This window comes from Staurois parvus, unplaced genomic scaffold, assembly GCF_062004578.1.
Source record: "Staurois parvus isolate SC_StPar_1 unplaced genomic scaffold, SC_StPar_1.0 ptg000081l, whole genome shotgun sequence".
NCBI lineage: Eukaryota > Metazoa > Chordata > Amphibia > Anura > Ranidae > Staurois > Staurois parvus.
In genome coordinates this window covers 16214735-16231868 of record NW_028317877.1, presented here as the reverse complement: position 1 = coordinate 16231868, position 17134 = coordinate 16214735, and the positions used below count along the sequence as shown (strand labels likewise).

General features: G+C 41.2%; 1 protein-coding gene across 2 annotated transcripts in view; it reads left to right on the top strand.

The window, feature by feature from the left end:
• Positions 1-17134, top strand: part of NINL (ninein like) — a 253682-nt gene that overhangs the window by 170235 nt on the left and 66313 nt on the right. For both annotated transcript variants that reach the window (XM_089669816.1, XM_089669815.1), the window contains exons 17-18: positions 3071-3417; positions 12963-14258. In XM_089669816.1, coding sequence (XP_089525942.1) covers positions 3071-3417; positions 12963-14258 — 1643 coding nt within the window. The remainder of the gene's footprint in view (positions 1-3070; positions 3418-12962; positions 14259-17134) is intronic.

The window sequence follows — 17134 nt, the reverse complement described above, 5'->3', positions numbered from 1 at the left end:
CAACTGTTTAGGCATTCTCATTCTCTATTTCTTTTGTTTGTATTCATATGACACACAAAAGGTGGAGAGACAAAAGCCAAATCTGACACATTTCACTCAAAAACCCCGAAAATAGACTGGAAAAAACTATTGTCACCCTCAATTTAATATTTGGTAACCTACCCCTAGGAAAAAATAACTGAAATCAATCACTTCCTGTAACCATCAGTGAGTTGCTTACACCCCTCTACTGGAATTTTGAACCACTCTTCTTTAGACAACTGCTCCAGGTCTCTCAGATTGGAAGGGTTCCTTTTCCCAGCTTCTGTTTTGAGATCTCTCCACAGGTGGTCTATGGGGTTGAGATCTGGACTCATTGGTGGCCAGTTCAGTACTCTCCAGTCTTTTGTCTTAAACCATTTCTGGGTGCTTTTTGACTTGTTCTTTGGGTCATTGCCCTGCTGTAAGACGCATGACCCCTGACGGAGATGCAACTTTCTGACACTGAGCCCTACATTGCACCCCAGAATTCTTTGGTCGTCTTCAGATTTCATAATGCCATGCACATGGCCAAGACAGCCAGTGTCTGAAACAGCAAAGCAACCCCAAAACACTCCACCACATTTGACTTTAGGGACTGTATTCTTTTCTTTAAAGGCCTCATTTATTTTTCTGAAAACAGTAGAATGATGGATTTAATTACAGATTACAGGAGAATCACAAACTTGAAATGCAGTTATTTCTTTTGTCCAGTCTGTTTGTGGGGTTTTGTGTGGACTGTGTCAGATTTGGCTTTTTGTTTCTCCACTTTTTTGTGTCATACCAATACAAACAAAACAAATAAACGTGAGAATGCCTAAACATTTGTGATTGAAACACTTTCTGGGCGAAGTGGTGCATTATCTGCCAGAAATGCAATGGTGCCAATTATTTTGCCCATGATTGTATTTTCTAAATGTATACAAAGCTTCCTCTGACTGGCTGAGGTGGAGAGGAGACTGGATGTCATCACAATCTCCTTCTCAGCCAATCAGAGGAAGCTTCATATTTATTCATAGAATACAAAGCTCCCTGTGAGTGGATGAGCAGTGCTCAGCCCGATTTGATCATGTTCTGGGAATGGGACGAGACGCAGTATGCATGTAGCTGATGCAACAGAAAGTTTATACAATGCAACCAGCCACTGTACCTGTGTTTTGCTTTGTCTAGTAAGGTTAATTTGCATTATAAGCAAGGAAGCTTAGACCTCTGTGGTATATTATTGTGCTTTTACTAAATAAAAATTCTGTACACACAAACAAGAAATAAAATACAAGACTAATAGATATACCTATAAATGCAAAATGCTACCTACTTCCTAGCAAAACTATGTTCTGTGTGCAATAGTAATACACCGAAAAAGAGTTTCTTAGCTCTGATTTATAAAGGCTTCACAATCTCCATAGGCAACACAAACCTCAGGCTTGCTCTAAAACGGTTGCAGGAGATTGGGCTAAAAGCATCATCAGGTATTGGCAGAGATCTTCCTTGGTGTTAAGTCATCTTGAAGTCCTCCTAGTCAGCCTAACATGCCAACATTTTTTTTAAAAGTTTACCATGCCCACATGGGTGTGGCCCCTTTCGCAATACTGTTTCAATAGAAGAAACATTCTCCATTTTGACCTCAAGATGGCACTGTGGTATCATACATTTCAAAGGTGTTGTATGTCAAAAGGTGGAGCTGTGTTTGACCATGGTTACAGAATAATAGAGTGATCCAACTGTCAACTGAAATACAACAATGGTATCTATGTTACCATTGTATCCAGCAGCATTTGTTTAACCACCTCCCGCCCGCCATATAGTAATATGACGGACGCAAGGCGGTTCTCTTGTTCTGGGAGGACGTTATATGACATTCTCCCATTCTAACTGCGCATGGGCGGCTCCTGGAGCGCGCATCGCAGCGATCTGCAGTGTGCTGTGTCCCTCGAAGCCAAAGATGTTGGCTCGGTCATGTGATCAGCTGTGTCCAATCACAGCTGATCACATGTAAACATGGAAATGTCGATTATCGGCATTTCTCTCCCCATGAGCTGTCACGCTGAATCGGCATTCCTCGGAGGGGACATGTACACAGATCATCAGAGCACTGATGATCAGTGTGCCCTGATGATCTGTGTAGCCCCAGCAGCGCCATCTGTCAGTGCCAGCTCTCAGTGCTTATCCATGCCACCTGCCAGAGCCCATCAGTGCCACATCAGTTCCACATTTCAGTGCCCATCAGTGCCACATCAATGCCACATATCCGGGCCCATCTGAGCTGCCTTTCAGTGTCACCCATCAGTGCCACCTGTCAGTGCCACCTGTCAGTGCTGCCTATCAGTGCCTCCTAACAGTGCCAGTCAGTGCCACCTAACAGTGCCGCCTATCAGTGCCATATATGATTGCTGCCTTTCAGTGCCCATCAGTGATGCCTGTCAATGTCCATCAGTGCAGCCTATCAGTGCCCATCAGTGCAGCCTCATTAGCGCACATCAGTGAAGGAGAAAAATCATTTATTTACAAAATTTTATAACAAAAACTAAAACGTTTTTTTTTCAAAATTTTCAGTGGTTTTTGGTTTGTTTAAGAAAAAATAAAAAACCCAGAGGTGATTCAATACCACTAAAATGAGCTCTGTCACAAAAAAATGATAAACATTTCAGATGGGTACAGTGTTGCATGACCGCGCAATTGTCATTCAAAGTGCAACAGCGCTGAAAGCTGGAAATTGCCCTGGGCAGGAAGGGGGTATAAGTGCCCTGTAGGCTAGTGGTTAAAAAGTATCCCCTCAAACAAACTCCAAGAAACTGTTTTCAAGACAGATTCTGTCCTGTAAGTCTGAGAAAAAAATTATAAAACAGAAATATATTTATATTAAGTGCAACATAACCTGTCAGTGAAGGAAATAGTTTGTTTTGACAAGCTTGGTCCAAACGAACTACAGTATATAAAATTCACTAAAACCTGGAGATCTAGTTTTAGTGAGTGTATCCTGTGGATTTCATCTATCATCTTGATTTTGAGGTATCTCTGATGCAAAATTCTTAAATAGTATTGCCATTTCTAGGTTAACTATTATGAGAGGGAAGTGGAACTTATGAAAGATAACTTTGAAAAAGAGAGGAAAGACACAGAGCAGAACTTTAAACTGGAAATCAGTGAAATTGAGGAGCAGAAGGCGGACCTTGAGGAACTCAATGCAAAATATCAAGAAGTGATAGATGGCTTGAAAGAACAACTACCCAAAACTGCTCAGCTCCAGGAAATGGAGAAGAAGTTTGAGAAAGAGAGAGCTGCCATGGAAGAATATTATGCAAAGGAAGTGTCTGCACTGGGCCAGCGGCTATGCAGGGAGAAGGAGCAGCTGGAAGAAGAGCTAAAGAGGAGCCACCAGCATGAACTGCAGTCAATGAGGTCTGATATAACTTATTTAGTCTATGGTATACTAGAGTAGATGCTTTGTTTTGGCTGTAGCGCAAAAACTCCATTTCCTTGTTCATGTCCAGTGACTTTTCTGAAACGTACTTCTGCATCAACCTCACCCTGTGTTGCTTGCTGCCATTTTGTATTCTATTGCTCTGTATGCAGCTGGACTGCAGCCTTTTGCATGTGTCACAAGAACCAGTTCTCAGGGACTTGCTTTTCATGCATGACAATTTATGCCCTTTATGTGTTATGTACGTCTTTATAACATCTGCCTCAGTATTACTTGTAAATCACTACTAAAACTGCACTTATTGTAAGATAAATGTGAATTTTTATCACAAAATGCATGTCATTTTGCTGTCAATTGGATGGTGTGTTCTGTTACATCCCAACCCTTCTGTCAGGGAAACTGGGACAGTCCTTAACACTGGTGCTGGGCACTTGTCACTTATTTTATAACAACTGTTCAAACATTATTAACAATCCAAAAAAAAAACAAAAACACCTTGCTGGAGATTTAGATGTATTTTTTATACTTGCGCCCTCTGAATACACTTTAAATAATTAAATATTTTTAAGATTGTAATTGAGTTATGTCTTCCATAATTGGTTTTGTTCTAGTTGAAACCCATGGTAAGAGCTGCTTGATACTCCAGTGCTGCAGTAATGCGTATAATTTGGCTGTTGAAACCACATAGCTGTTAACCTGCAGTACTGTTTTAACACATCTTACAATCATAATCATGTTGCGGAAGACTTCATTGGGTAAAGTTCTTCCAGTAAATAGTGAATATATTTTGAAAAATGGTTTCATACCCAAATTAACTTTAACAAAATCTCTGGGGTTTTTTCATTGTCATACAATGCATGACAACAATGGAAATACTCCACATTGTGCCTGCATTTTATGTTTTTGTTTATGCAGAATGTTTGGAGTTTAATAAAAAAAAAAAGGAAAAAAAACTATAATTTTTTTTTATTATTATTTAACTCGGCACGGGACCAGTTACATATAGTATTTGTTTCTGTTCTGATCGATTGTCTCTTAAAAACACCTCTGTTTGCTGGCTGTAGCTCCACTTCCTTTTAAAGCCCAACTTATGGATGCTCCTGTTGGGGGAGATACAGACTGCACAGTGCGCCCCCCCCCTTAAGCTAAGTGATCTGTCACTGTTATGAATGAACAGTCAGTGCTGCTTGTTCAGAGATTTTTCTCTGGAAAAAAGACCTGCCTGTATGTACAAGCAGCTGCAGACACAATACACAGAGCCACAACTCTGAATAATCTTTTACTATTATGAATTGACAAGCAGCACTGCTTGCTCATTGTGTGTGTGATATAAACCCAGAGCTGCAGTTCTCTGTGTGTGCACTGCTCAAAAAAATTAAAGGAACACTTTTTAATCAGAGTATAGCATCAAGTCAATTAAACTCCTGGGATAGCAGAGGGGGCTGTTAATCAGTTTCAGCTGCTTCAACAGGTGCACTAGATGGGCAACAATGAGACGATCCCCAAAACAGTAATGGTTTTACAGGTGGAGGCCACTGACCTTTTTTTCCCTGCTCCTCATTTCTGACTGTTTTTCACTAGTTTTGCATTTGGCTAGGGTCAGTGTCACTACTTGTAGCATGAGGTGATACCTGGACCCTACAGAGGTTGCGCAGGCAATCCAACACATGCCTGTGCAACCTCTGTAGGGTCCAACCTCTGTAGGATCTGGCACTGTCACATCAATACGTGCCATTGCCAGAAGGTTTTCTGTATCTCCCAGCACAGTCTCAAGAGCATGGAGGAGATTCCAGGAGACAGGCAGTTACTCTAGGAGATCTGGACAGGGCCATAGAAAGTCCTTAACCCATCAGCAGGACCGGTATCTGGATGAGCACTGCCAGAACCCTACAAAATGACCTCCAGCAGGCCACTAGTGTGAATGTCTCTGACCAAACAGATAGAAACAGACTTCATGAGGGTGGCCTGAGGGCCCAATGTCCTCTAGTGGGCCCTGTGCTCACTGCCCCATACCATAGAGCTCGATTGGCATTTGCTTTTGAACACCAGAATTGGCAGGTGCTCCACTGGCTTTTCACAGATGAGAGCAGGTTCACCCTGAGCACATATGACAGACGTGAGAAGGTCTGGAGAAGCCACGGAGAACGTTATGCTGCCTGTTACATAGTTCAGCATGACCGTTTTGGTGGTGGGTCAGTGATGGTCTGGGGAGGCATATCCATGGAGAGATGCACAGACCTCTACAGGCTATACAATCGCAACCTGAGTGTCATTATGTATCGGGAAAAAATCCTTGGACCCATTGTCAGACCCTACGCTGGTGCAGTGGGTCCTGGGTTCCTCTTGGTTTACGACAATGGCCAGCCTCATGTGGCAAGAGTATGCAGACAGTTCCTTGAGGATGAAGGAATTGATACCAATGAATGGCCCCCATACTTGCCTGACCTAAATCCAATAGAACACCTCTGGGATATCATGTTTCGGTCCATCCGCCACCGCCAGGTTGCACCTCAGACTGTCCATGAGCTCAGTGATGCCTTGGTCCAGATTTGGTAGGAAATCCCCCAGGACACCATCTGTCATCTCATTAGGAGCATGCCCCGATGTTGTCAGGCATGCATACAAGCACATGGGGGCCATACAAACTACGGAGTACAATTTTGCGTTGCTGCAATGAAATTTCAGCAAAATCGACTAGCCTGCTGCATAATTTTTTCACTTTGATTTTCGGGGTGTCTTTGAATTCAGTCCTCTGTAGGTTGATAAGTTTCATTTCCATCAAACGATGGGCCATCCTTACGTTCCTAACACATTACCCAGTCCATATCCGTTTAGATATCCAGCCATGATATTTTTTTCCCCATTGAGATCTGATGTGTTTTCAAAGTGTTCCTTTATTTTTTTTGAGTCGTGTATATCAAGGCTGATACACATCCAATGGATCGCAGAGTACTGCGTTACTGTTTGAGCTTTCACTATTTATGAACGAGTAGTCAGTGATGTTGGGCCAGTGCCATGTATAACACAGGCCAACATTGCTGTTTGATCACTCGTAAAACCGATGGCTCACACAGCACTGCAGGGCTGTGCCATCTATTAGCGGGGCTGTGGATGTGTAAAAGCAGCCCTGAAAGACACAGCGTTGCCACCTCCTTCCAGGCAGAGTTGGCAGACTAGGAGGGACATTCGCAGAAAGAAAGGGTTAGATCTAAACTGGACCAAGTGCCCTGTTGTGCCCTAGGAAGTTAAAAAAAAAAAAAAAAAATATATATATATATATATATATATATATATATATATATATATATATATATAATTTTTAGATCTTCTTTAAAGCTGGCTATACAGCATATTGTTTGAATTTTGGCCAGTTGGTAACCGGGCATCCTTGAATTGATACATTGAGGAAGCCAGGTGAGAAATAGTCAACTGAACAGTGGCTGCATCCAATCAGATACATGGTAGTCACCATAGCTCAGCAGGGTGATTTGTCCATCTGCGCTGTATAGTGTAGATGGAGTAATGTGTTTTTGTTTTTTTTTCAGTCATTAGGCTGAACAAAAAAATCTAATGGTGTTTGGCCAGCTTTGGTGATACCTTTTATGAAATGCAAAGCACCATGTGCAGCCTGCAGTGTGTTCTCAGTATAACTCTGCATAGACCAATAAGATTGTCATAGGGCAACAGTGTTGTTCCTTCATAGACACTTTACAGTGAGCAAGTGTTGTCACCCTAGGACAGGAAGTTTCACTGGCAAGACCAACAGGTAAATGTAAAGCACAATAGTCTACGAACAAAACAAAACTATTGCATCTACCAGGTCTATAGACTGGCTAGTTGCAATATATTGCATATTTGTTCTAGGGTTTAGATACACTTTAAGTATGCTTGAGCCCTTATGAGCCTATACAGTAAAGTTGTCCATGCACTGATCCAAATTCGTCCTGTTCAGTTGGCATTGACCCGATTTATCGGTGCGTGGCTGTCCCTGCTTGCTTGATCAGCCTTTGTTGAAGGGATGTGCTGGAAAACCTTTTCTGCTGCCGCTGATAGGTGTATTCTGGCAGCAGTGGGACCCAGTGTCAGAATGCAATGTTCTGGATGGGGCGGGTGGTTTGTGTGCCTTGAGAGAGAGAGTGCAATATTTATGGTGTCTGTGTCAGGTCAAAAATGATGGGGGTTCTAGATAGTGAGAACTTGTGTAACATGCTGACCCATATGCTCTGCAAGTCTGTACTGAGAAATGCTGTATCTAAGGCCGTAGACTTTTTTTTTCTTGAGGGGGAGTTCAGCTCTTAAACTGCAAGAATGACACCAGATGGTGCCTCTTGCACAGCTCAGTAAGGTTGGCTACTGGGGTGTTTTCTGAAAGCAGTGGGCTTGTGTGCAAAATTATAAGTCAGTCAATTATAAGGATGTGAAGAAGAAAGTGATCTTTTTTTTTTTTCTTCTCCTCTAAATGTTTTTTATTTAAATTAAATTAATAATGCAGTTTTTACTTACCTGCTCTGTTCTACGGTATTGCACAGAGCAGCCGCTTACCTCCTCTTCTGGGGTTCCCTGCCAGCGCTCTCCACTCCTTTTCTTCAGTGTGTACCCCCAGATCAAGGCACTGGGGGCACTTGTGCGTCCATAAACACACACAGCGTGGCTCTGCCTTGCCCTGACTCCCTGCTTACAGGATTTGACTGACAACAGCAAGAGCTAATGGCTTCCACTGATCTCAGCCAAGCCTTTGGGAGTGAGAAGAGTAGAGAGAAGAACTGCAGCTGGGCACAGCACTGAATTGATACAGGACTCTGGTATCTGTTAGGAAGGGGGGGTGAGGGAAACTAGTATTCGAAGATTTTTTAACCTTCATGCAGATAATGCATTATACTAAATAAAACCTTTAGGATCCATGCACACGGGGCAATTTAATACCGCTGGTAACATTAGCTGTGTAAAGTCACATTAAAAACTTGAGTTTTTTAGCATTTTTGCATTAGCCTTTAGTGGCGCTTGGCCGCGTTTGCGTTTTTTAGCCTTTTTTTTTTACATATAAAAATGTTTTTTTGATCAAAAAACGTTAAACGCCGGTTTGCGGTGTTTTACTGCGGTTTTCAGTGTTAGCGTGTTTTTACAGCTAAAAAACTCCTCTAGAAACCCACTAGTCCTGGGTTTTGTTTCCAGCCAAAAAACGTTGATCAGTCTGTGCGAATGGCCACATGGGATAACATTCTGGGGAATTTACTGGCTGTAGGAAAAAAAGGTCAAAAGCCAAAAACAGCAGCTGTAAAAATGTCCAGTGTGCATGAGGACTTAGGCTCCATGCACACTAGCTTATTTTTAAGCTCCTAGCAGCTAGTGGGCTTTTTTTTTTTTTTTTTTCTGCCCCTAGAAGTATAGTGTGGATTGCATTGTAGGCTAGAAGCATTTTTTCAAACTTCAGCTTCTGGGAGCAGGGAAAAAAACGCCCTTTTTTTTGCATATTTGGGAGCGATTTGCCAGTAGAAGAAAAAGCTTAACGCTCCTAAAACACTGCTAACAGCTTTTTGTTTCCCTAAATGTACTGTAAAAATGCTTCTAAAATGCTAACACTCCTAAATGTTCCTAAAACGCTATTAACACTACTAAAAGAACGCCATTACCAGTGTTTTTTATCCGTTGTTTTTGACCTTAGAAAAAAAAAGCCGCTAGTGAGCATGGAGCCTTAGCATTTAGAACCAATTTAACTGTATTAATTATACCTGTTGAGGTGGAGTTGATCTATAGGGAGATATACACCCCCCCAGAAATTAAGAAAACCTGTCTGAGACCAGTTCTATCCCAAATGGTTCTATTGGCCATAACAACCAATCAGTTTTCTGTTATCATTTTTTCCGCATAAAGATAAAGAACATTTAAAATGTTAAAATCTGATTGTCTCAGGCATTTTTTTTTCCTTATACTAATCCTCCTCTCCAAATGTTACTTTAAATCATTTGCTGACACAGAGCATGTATGCTGTACTTCTAAGAACTTTTCTGAAATTTTCTAGCATGTCTGCTTGGTTGGCTGCATGTTAACATGCTGTTTTGCAATACATCATTTAGCTTTTGTCTGTAATATTGAAGTATGTGTTATGCCAGTGGAAAATGTTTTATTTTTGCTTATTGTCCTAAAGTAACAGATACATACAGACATACCTTATAAAAAAGTGCTAAGGGAAGAAATCCTTAGAAATGTTCCTAAACTAATTAAAGTTAAAGTGTTACTAAACCCCGTACCCTGCATTCACTATATCTGATCTCCCACCGTACACAGAACATGGAAATGCAATTATTTTAGTAAATATAAACTGCTAAATACCTTTTTTCATCAGCAGTTAGAGCAGCCTTGTGACTTCTATCAGTGTCCAGCCGTGCACATGTTAAAGCTTGTAGGAGAAGTTTTCATTCTGCTCTAGGAGGAAGCAGAATACCGGACTTCTTCTGGACAGTGCTAATTGGCCCTGTGCTGATCACATGCACTCCCCAAAGCAAAAAAAAACCTCTAGCGAAACACACTAAACTGAGCACGTGCAGAGTGTCTCCACATGATATGTCTTATCAGGAGATAAGAGAGGGACACTGAAAGAAGGGGCGGATCAGAGAAGTCAGGATCAAACATTTTTTTACACAATGCAGAGGATGAACCCTTTAGGTTCTACAGTGAGTATAACCAGCATATTTTACTGCATATACAGACTGATTTTACTGTTGTGGGTTTAGTAACACTTGACACTATTTTTTTTATGCTTGTTGGGTCTAGCTTAGGTACCTCAGATTCTTGGTATACTACATGTGGAGGGTTGCTTGGGATGCTAAAAATCGTAGTTGCATTATGCAACAGAGCAGTGTCTGCTTTGATCTATCAAAGACAAGGTGAAATCCTGATGTTCACCTGCCCCTCCCCTCTCCTTGTCCATTCACAGAAAGACTTGTATTCAATTAAATGAATACAGATGTTTTCCGAATGGATGATTTGAAGACTGACTGATCCCCTATCATTACTGTAATGAGTGTTTGAACTTGCAGAAGTTGAGCTGGAAGGTCAAAGCTGACAATGGTTTGCATCATAATACAATACAATGATTTGCATTCCCACGGAATGTAGTATACAAAGAATTGGAGGTAACCAAGCTGGACCCAGCAGCAAAAACATTTTTTCCCTGGATTTCAGCTTTTAAATTTATGTAACCCCCACTACTAAAATATGTGAGCTTTAAATGTTAATGCTGATTTCTATGTATGGTTTGTATTGCATAGTTACGTTAGTTCAGCTTGGACCAGTGTAAGTATACATATTCCATACCAGTGGAATAGCTGTGGAAGCAGAGAATTCTTGTAGTGGTTATCACTACTACAGTGATAGCTGCAGTCTTCTGGTTCCTGTAACGAGGGGCTGCCCTGCTGCATAGTATCCACAGGGGGTCACTCACTTGGCACAGCTGTCATTCAGAGTGCCTTGCATTTTTCTCAATGAATGGAAAGTGCTTTTCTAATTGAATGAGATGGAGTGGCAGTGACATCGCAGGACCCAGAAGTCCGCGACAACTACTACACTGATTCTCTTCTTCCACAGTGGTCCCAGCAGGTATGGAATATGCAATCTTACATAAAAAATCATCATAAAGAAGTTGCAGCATTCACCATTTTTTATATACTGTTTATAAAGTCCGGGGGAGATGGAGTCATAAGAGCGGTTGCCATTAACTTCCCCATGCATAACTAGGTATCTTCTCTAGGTAGAAAACAGGTTTGAAAAATTAAAAACCGCAAGTGGTTAAAAACCATATGAAGAATGACAATTTTTTTTTTACAATGTGTTTATTGAAATTTTCAAAAAGGTAAATTACAGACAACAAATTACAATGCTGTTGAAAGTAGTGCATGTCAATAAGACAATAGGAGAAACAGAAAGTGGGCCAATAGTAAAGTAAAATTCTTTTACAACTATTACAAAGACAGTAGAAAGGCAAACAGACGGTGTAACAACCACCAGAATGAAAACATCACAACCAGGACAGGAGATTTGCACTTCATGCATGATCAGAGCCACCCAAAACCCGGGGGGAGATTATGGTCCATGTTCTTCATACAGATACAAGCCAGCATGAAACAAGAACCTATGGAAGCCCAAAACAAAAAAATAATAGGAGGAGAAAGAAAGAGAGGAGGAGGGGAATCCCACAGGATACAACCATAGGTCCGTGATGGGGAACCACACCACATTAGTATCATCAAGTCGAGAGCGAGGAGTGGTCCAGCTTCAGATTGTTGTTGTAGGCCACCCATGGTTCCCAAACCTTCAGATATTGAGCATGTGTATCATTCAAAATAGAGGTGAGCTTCTTGTGGACCATGGCAGGCTGCCAGGAAAACAAAGATCACCTACTTCAGCTGGTGTTTATAGGCTTATGATGTAAAGCCTCCCATGGATTGCATGCCAAGGATACATTCAGAACATAGGAAAGACGTTATGGAGACAAATTATATTTTCACTTGCTATCTGCAAGCTTTTTAAGGCAATGTGTAGCTATGCAATTCAGAACCATACCTATTATTCATCTTTAAAGTCATTTCAGAAGTAAATTTTCAATATTAATAAATCTACAGCTTGTCATTAAAATAATGCTTCGTGATCTTGCCATGGAGGTCTTTGTTCAATCACTTTCTGATATAGAGTAACAATGCTCTGTCCTTGCTTCTCAGTTATGCTTACGTGTTGTCACCCTGTCTCATGGATTTCTGATAGGGATTGTAAGGGGTTTATTTACTAAAGCTGGAGAGTCCAAAATCAGACTCCCTTCTGCATAGAAACCAATCAGCTTCCAGGTTTCATTGCCAAAGCTTCATTGAACAAGCTGAGGTTAGAAGCTGATTGGTTTCTATGCAGAAGGGAGTCTGATTTTGGACTCTCCAGCTTTAGTAAATAAACCCCTAAGTGTCTGTGTCATTGGACACTGTACAGACCTGTTCCATCAGAAAACCTTGTTTGAGAAATGCAATTCAGACATTGCTGGGGTGCATGCATATAGACAAGAAGTGCCTGGAAATGTTTAACTGCACTGAAAGTATAAAAAAGGAGAAAGGTGGTATTGTGCTTAAAAATGGCAATTGTTTAGGGTTAATTTCAGTTAGGATTTACATCTACTTTCATTTTATTTAGTTGCTGTGGTTTACTGCACTCTGTAGTGAATTTTACTTTGCCCTTCTTTATAAAATAAGCATGAACCACTGGTTGTTTAACAAGTATCCAAGGAGAGCCAAAATCCTGGTGATTTCTGGTTGGTTCAAAATAATTAATTTTAAATGCCATGTGAAATGTTAATTGCTCTCTAAAAACTATTTGACCTGAGCTGTTTCCTTTATAAGTTTTTTTTTTTTGCTACGGGTTACAGCGTTTGCCAGTGATGGCTTTCTTAGCTAACATTCAAAACAATAAAGTTTTCTTAAGGCATGGTCTGGAAAATGCATGTATAATTATATTTAATTCAGGTGAACCATCCATTTGTCTATAGGGAAGAGGCAGAGGAAGAACTTGCTGAGAAACTGGCACAGATTGAATCCCAGTATACCGAGTGTTGCCAGTCTTTAATACAACAGCATCTAAATGAAAAGAATGAACTTGTGCAAAAACATGAGCTGGAAAAGAAGGCCCTAATACAGAATCACATGAATGAGATTAGCCGATGGCAAGAAAAAGAGAAGGGGAAATGGAAAAATCATCAGACAAGCCTGGTAGAGAAACAAAACGAGGAACAAACTGGTATTTGTAAAACTTTCACTATTGAAAAGGAAATGCTAGAAAACTACTACATCGATCACATTAATAGGCTTAACAATGAAATTGAGGGTTTGAATGCACTTGTGGTAAAAGCCAAGAGCTGTAACCTAATCAAGAAAGCGAAGCAATCTTCAGTGAATAGACACTGTGATCATTGCACAAAGGGGAACGAAGGACCGCATTTGTTTTCTCTACAGGCAGGAAGTACAGAGCCAGAGCATCAAATGATGGACGTTACAAATAAGCAACAGAATGAAAATGTCTGGATTCAAAATAATTCTGCACCATTGCACGTACAGCACAAGCAGGTCTTGTCTGCTATAGAGGTGTTGGAAGGAGAACCGTCCTTAAAACAAGCACATGAGCAGGTATTGATGACACTACAAGAGATGGAGAGCTTGGTAACTTCCCTGAAAGCACAGCTGCATGAAGAAACAAAGGCTCAAGAGACTCTTGTTGGGCATCAGAAAGGATATGGTGAAGACCAAAAACATGTAAGCAACCAATCAAAAAAAAGAGAAGATGAATGCATGATGTCTAAGGACAAATCAAAAGACCTGACCTTTCAGTTGCTTGAAGGCGATGCGCATGTCCAAAACCTGGAATCGGCACTTCAGATGCTTGGCACAGAGAAAGAAGAGCTGGAGAAACAGGTGGCAGTGCTAGCAGGCCATATTGGCTTGGAGTACAAGCTTTTGAGAAAGAAAGGACTAGAGCAAGAGCTAGGTGGAGATTGCAAACCTAAAAATGAGTGCTATTACCTTATCGGAAACGACAAAGAGCTTGTTGATGACAATCCCTCGTTATGCCAGCAGCTGATAAACAAGGACGACATATTAAACCTCCTGCAAGTGCATCTCAGAGAAGCAATGAATCGGTGCCAGGAGCTAGAACACCTAGCAACCAAAGAAATCCGGGAAACCACCGAACACCTGGAAAGAGAGAAGGATTATGTCAAAGACAGGCTTTTTGAGCTAGAAGACTTGGTACGGAGGCTAGAGCAAGAAACCATTTCAAATCAGGATGACAGGTTAGATGATGGATTTTTTTCCATTTAAACTGCACTGAATGAGCACCTAACACAATACTAACCCCCACTGACTTTGAAAATGCAACATTTTCTAGATTCTTAATGCTTGTGCAAGGTCTTATACATGTTTGTAACTTTCCTATAATTTTTTCCAGGGTGCTAATCAATTCAATTTGCAGGGTATTTTTTTTCACTGTTCATTGGGGACATTTATGAAAGCAAAATAAAAACGGGAATGGTTATAAAAATTGATCATAGTCAAGACTGTATGATCCGGTTTACCTTTTTATTTTTCCATGTTCTTAAATTTCCCCTTTAAACATTTACCATTAACAGTATATTTATATATTTATTTTTACTAAAGGAGGCATGCCTTTCTTTATTTTTATATACTATTTAATCTTTGGTCACACTAACAAAACAAAATTTCAGAATTGAACAGCAAATAGTAGCACAAACAGAAGTTTCGTTATTCACCTTGCTGTGCTTTTTAGATGTATTATTTTGCTACTGCTTAGCTTTACAGTTTATATATTGGGGCTTTTTTTACAGTAATAGGCAGCAATCCGTTTAAAATTAAATTGTCAAAGGCTGTCGTTTACTGGAAATTGTTTGGTTAATGATTCATGATTTAAGCACCGTCTTTTAGGTTCACATTGGTGCAATTTCAGATGCATCTTCAGTCATACAGAATTGCATGATAAGGGAAATCAAATGGAATCAAGATAGAACCTCATTGTTTATATCAGTGGTCTACGATCAGGGGCTTTTGAGCCACATGTGCTTCTCTTCTTTTTGCAGCTGCTCATGTTTCCAACTGGCATGTTCTTTGTACCAGCCTTGTGATAATCCACATATTAACCTGCTGTTGTATATCTACCACACTTGGCTCAATTACTCTATAGACCTTGTTACTTTTCTTATCATACATTATAGGTGATGTCATGTGTATGATGGTGCCCCATCATTAGTGTCAGTGTGTGAGGAATAGTGTCCCATCATTAGTGTCAGTGGAAGGAATAGTGCCCCATCGTTGGTGTCAGTGGAAGGAATAGTGCCCCATCATTGGTATCAGTGGCGGGAAAAGTGCCCCATCATTGGTATCAGTGGGGAGAATAGTGCCCCATCATTGCTGTCAGTGGGGGGGGGGGAATAGTGCCCCATCGTTGGTGTCAGTGGGGGGAGGAACAGTGCCTCATCGTTGGTGTGAGTGGGGGAGGAATAGTGCCCCATCATTGGTGTCATTGGGGAGGAGGAATAGTGCCCCATCGTTGGTGTCAGTGGGGGAGGAACAGTGCCTCATCGTTGGTGTCAGTGGAGGAGAGGAATAGTGCCAAGAGTGTCACAGCATGGTGCTGCTGCACACTTACTGGCCGCTCCCTCACTCGATTTTCGATGGGCCGCTCGGCTCCGCCTCCTCGCCGGTGATTGGTCGCCTGTGTGCCTTTCCAGTGCTGGCGCCCAATCACCGGTGAGGAGGTGGAGCCAAGCGGCCGCGCGACCATCGAGTGGCCGAACTGAAAGAAGGAGCAGCCGCACTTCCTGGACCGGATCGTCGTGGGACCGGGACCAGAGCCAGGTAAGGTACAGCAGCCCCCTGCCCACCCCTGTACTTAGTGTCCCTTCCGCCACCGCGCCGCCCCTTGAAAAAGTGCCGCCCTGACACCGGCTCGCCGTATACCGGCGTATAAGACGACCCCCGACTTTTCAGAAGATTTTCATGGGTTAAAGAGTCGTCTTATACGCCGGCAAACACGGTAATAGAATTTAATTGGTGGAGTAGTAAAAACACTCATCAGATGTTACACTTACTGTAGACATGGGCCAAGCAGAGACTTGTTTGTTCAAGTCTTGACAAGTCTTTAAGCAATTTAATATGTTATGTTATGCTTTTTTTCTTGATATTGTTTCCAGTGGTTAATTTATAATTCGTATCTGAATGTGGCTCATGAGCTTACAAGGTTTGGGACCTCGGCTTCAGTTCATGAAGGGTTAAAATGTAGTCTCTAAAGATCAAAATAGACAGCTACATTCTTTTGATCTTCTTCCAAAATGTATATTGGTATGAACAGAATTTGTGCCCAGAAACTGCCTGTAGAATTTTCTGAGACACATATAATAATGTTTAGTGTCTTCAGGCAATTTCAGATAATTAAAGAGCCGGCAAAGTAAAAATAAAGTGTGATTTTATTTTTATCACACAATGGCTTAAAATAACAATGTAAAATGTATCATGCATAACAATTCAGTGTAGGTAAAACAAAAATATAAAAACATAAGCTGTAAAGATGTGTCAACCTTATTGTCATGGCTGTCCTGCCATGTGCTTCTTGTCTGTTCAATGCAGCACGAGTCTGAGCAAGAAGAAGGAAGTGGCGTGATCTTAGGTCTCTAAGAGAATGCATCTGTTTCAGCTGATCAGTCTGTGAATAACCATAGTGTCTTCATGCCATGCTTGTTTGTGTGTGTGTGAATGGATGGATGTATGTGTTGTGTCCTTCGCATCTCTTAGGACAGGGTTTGAAATTTCCACTCGCCTGCTCACCAATGAGTGAAATTATGGTGGGGGCAAGTGTGTCCCCCAGGGCCGTCTTGCTGAGCAGGTTCGGAGGTGTGTGTGTGTGTACAGGTGTCTCTGTGTGTGTTTGTTGGTGGCGTGTAACTCTAAGGCCTGGCTAGTAGCCCAGGACTTGAAATTTTAAGCCCTGTCTTAGGATATCTTTTTATGTTAAATGTGGACGTCATAATTCTCATAACTCAGAACTTTGTATGGCAAATAATTCTGCTGCTTAGTAGAGCAATTTCAATGAAGGGAGGGGATTTTATATATATATATATATATATGTGTGTGTATGTATGTATGTGTGTGTGGTCTT